Source organism: Sinocyclocheilus grahami, unplaced genomic scaffold (assembly GCF_001515645.1).
Source record: "Sinocyclocheilus grahami isolate Dianchi unplaced genomic scaffold, SAMN03320097.WGS_v1.1 scaffold279.1, whole genome shotgun sequence".
Classification (NCBI taxonomy): domain Eukaryota; kingdom Metazoa; phylum Chordata; class Actinopteri; order Cypriniformes; family Cyprinidae; genus Sinocyclocheilus; species Sinocyclocheilus grahami.
This window is the reverse complement of record NW_015505458.1, coordinates 514,232-518,005: the sequence shown is the minus strand read 5'-3', so window position 1 is coordinate 518,005 and position 3,774 is coordinate 514,232. Positions and strand designations below refer to the sequence as shown.

The following is a 3,774-nucleotide window of genomic DNA, read 5'->3' as shown; positions in this document are numbered from 1 at the left end:
AGAGAGAGAGAGAGACACACACACACACACACACACACACACACACACACACACACACACACACACACACACACACACACAGTTTGAGGCAAGGTCAGCTGGCCTGCTCGGTTAAAGCAGCACTAACCCAGTAAAACACGCGGGCCCCGTGTGTCAGGTGTGTCTGACAGCAGCTGTGATGAGAAAGTCTAACTCGCCTGATCATCAGCTAATCCTCCATCACGACAAACAGCAGCGCCTCCGCTTTCAGTCATACTCACAGTTATTGCGAGCGCGTCTGTCAGTCGCTGATGGTGGGGTGCTGTGTGTCGGAGTCCTCCAGCATGACCCACACACACACACACACACACACACTGCTGATCCGCTCAACTAATTCACCGGGATTTTCACACTTTGATGTTGTGTTTTTTTATCAAACCCGACACTGTCAGCAGAGTGTGAAGCAAGAGGAAATGACAGCGAATGTGACGGCCTCCGGCCGGATGTGACACTTCAAAATAAAAGTCTCAACGGTATTCACATAGATATGATGTTCATAATACTTTTTTTCTCCTGTATGTACTAATACTAAAACGTCTAGGTAAATCTCTCCACAAAAACGCATATGCAACTATATTTGTAAACAAATTATAATCATTCAATTATTAATAATTCAGATTACAGAGAAATGTTACATTGCCTTTATAACAGACGGAGATTTTTTTTAAAAGACGAAAGATGAGACAACTATGTGAAAAAAAATATTTTGGGTCACATATGGAAGCTATGTATATTAATACAAATTATTTATAATATTAGATAGTCAACTAAATGCGAAAACAAATCGATTACATGAGATGTCAGATAGAAATATAATTTCATGTGAACTATTGTTTATTCATTTAAATAATGTTGACATCAATTACATTACTGATTACGACTGTATTTTTTAAATATCTTTTCAAAATTATTATTATTGTTGTTGTTGTTTGTTTTAGTAATAATAATAATAATTGTTATTTTATTTATTTATATATATTTTTAAATTGTCCTAAAATGTGTTGATATTTCCAGTATAATAATTTAATCATAATGATTAAATTAATATTAACTAATAATATTAATATAAATACGAATTGTTATTAACTATTAACAGTATAACTTTTAACGTCTTGCTTGCTTGATTTCCCTCGGCTTTTCCTGTCAACCACACCCGGAAGACAGCCTAGATGAATATTCACCAATCCGAGGACGGCTTCATTCCCAACAGCCAATCAAAACCTTTGGCATGAATGTCACGTGTGGGCGGGGAGTCGGTGTGCTCGTCAGATTAAGCGGTGTTCAGTGCGTTATAAAGACAGCTCGAGCATCAGCGCTCCGGCGGTGTGAGTGTGTGAAGCGCTGCTGTATCGCTGGCTCGTAGAGCAGAAGTACAGTGTTGTGTGGCGTGATGGCGTGTCTGTAGAGTGCTGGGCTGTGATTGGTCAGCGCGCTGTGCGCTCATGGCGCGGTTGCTATGGGCGGCGGGCAGATCTGCGGCTGCGCTGCTCTTCAGAGTAAATAAAGCCGCAGCACGAGCTCGAACTCTTCATCTACCTGCTCGACAGCACGCGCTTCTGTACAGGTGAGTGCAGCAAACATTCATACTGTGCACTTCACGAGCTGCGGGGTTTACAGGCCTTATTAAATAATGCTTCCTTTTAATTTAGCACAATGCTAAGCTCATTTTTTGTTGTTGTAATAATTATTGCACAATATTTATTTATCATTTAAGTTCTGTACTTAATATTATTTATACAAATATCTGCATGTTTAAGTGACGTGACATGTGACATGTGGCCAGGTATGGTGCCCCATACTCAGAATTAGTGCTCTGCATTTACCCATCCAAAGTGCACTCACACAGCAGTGAACACACACAAACCGTGAACACACACCCGGAGCAGTGGACAGCCATTTATGCTGCGGCTTTTTATGTCATGTTGTCACAGCCTTGTTGCACTTAAGATGAGAGATTGGATCTAAATGTGGCAGTATATTTTTATTTACACAAACTCAGAACTGGAAACAGAACAAAATGACTGGGTTAGGAAACACTTTAGTATAGGGACCAATTCTCACTATTAACTACTTGCTGATTTGCATGTCTATTATTAACATATTGGCTCTTTATTAGTACTTATAAAGCACATATTCTGCATGACCATATTCTACATCCCTAATCATACCCAATACCTATCACAACTACCTTACTATTAATAAGCTGCAAATAAGGAATTTATTAAGTTAATGGGTTGTTAATAGCGCAAATTGGACAACGTAACAATGAACTATAAGCTCCATTGATGATGTCCTCTACAAACAAAACTCGTGCTAACACAGAAATATTATAATTGCTAAAATATTAACAAAGATGCATCAAATCTTTAAAGATGTATATGTACTGTGAACATGAATAAACAAAACACCTACTAATACATCTCTCCCTGTCTCTTTCTTTCTCTAATAAGTTGCACACTATCTGATCTGATACAATAACATATTCTTGATTGTTCAGTATGTTACAGATTGTATATTGTCATTTAACAAGTCACTTTTATCCAAAGCCTTTATCCTGGAGTGACCAGTGTCTTGATCAAGGGCAGAACTCCTTATGGCAAACTCACACTACAGGGCTTTGGGCTTTAATGCCGCCACAGATATATTTCCAAGGTCTGCAACAAAACCTCTGGATTGGGGCCAAATCGCTGCTTGTTGAGGTCACTAAAGCTTGTTAAGTATGTGCAACATGTTAAGTATGTGCAAGTCAGCATCATGATCTGAACCTGTCTCGAGCAGTCAAAGACGCTACAATATTTTCACACAAGTTTGATATTATTGCCACATGATCTCATAGTGTGAGCGACGCAGTGACAAGGTGGAATTAATCCAGTCAATCACAGCGCAGATGGTGTAAACGGAGAAAGGTCGATCAAGTTCAACGTACAATGTCAAACCGACTGTCTGTCTAGGCACAACATATGAATCACTAATCCATTACGAGAGTTCATTTGAAGGATACTTATTCATAATAGATTCTTGTAGTAAGTTCCTCCGCAAAACTCAGCTATGTAAGGGAGTGCTTCAGAGTATGTGAGTGGAGCGCTCCATTTTGAATGGAGCGAGGAGCGGATATTTTAAAAGGGGTCATATGACATTGCTAAAAAAGTACATTATTTTGTGTATTTGGTGTAATGAAATGTGTTTATGTGGTTTAAGGTTCAAAAAACACATTATTTTCCACACACTGTACATTATTGTTTCTCATCTATGCCCCGCCTTTCTGAAACGCGTCGATTTTTACAAAGCTCATCGGTCTGAAAAACAAGGTGTGCTCTGATTGGCCAGCTATCCAGTGCGTTGTGATTGGCCGAATGCCTCAAGAGTGTGACGGAAATGTTATGCCCCTACCATACTGTGATGCCCTGTCCGGCCGGAGCGACGAGACAAAAACATTAAAACCCATTACAAATGAGGCATTTGTTGCATCCAGTGGGGACATAATTACTGATTATAATGACTTGGGGTGCTTTCACACCTGGCCTGTTGTTTCGGAACTTGGCGCGTTTGCCCCCTTAGCCCAGTTCGTTTGGGCATATGTGAACATGGCAATCGCGCTCTGATCCGTGCCAAAACAATCGGTCCGAGATCGCCTGAACGAGGGGGTCTCGGCTCGATTGTAAACGAACTCTGGAGTGGTTCGGTTGTAGTGATCCGATCCAACGGACCAACGAACCAGGCTATATCACAATGTAT

General features: G+C 40.2%; 2 protein-coding genes across 2 annotated transcripts in view; one reads left to right on the top strand and one right to left on the bottom strand.

The window, feature by feature from the left end:
- The window catches only part of LOC107600166 (WD repeat-containing protein 37-like), a 29,161-nt gene that overhangs the window by 24,710 nt on the left and 677 nt on the right, over positions 1 to 3,774 (bottom strand). The gene's annotated exons all lie outside the window — the stretch shown is intronic.
- Positions 1,308 to 3,774, top strand: part of LOC107600144 (isopentenyl-diphosphate Delta-isomerase 1-like) — a 9,430-nt gene continuing 6,963 nt past the window's right edge. Inside the window, exon 1 of the mRNA XM_016291947.1 lies at positions 1,308 to 1,603. Coding sequence (XP_016147433.1) covers positions 1,482 to 1,603 — 122 coding nt within the window. The 5' untranslated portion in view covers positions 1,308 to 1,481. The remainder of the gene's footprint in view (positions 1,604 to 3,774) is intronic.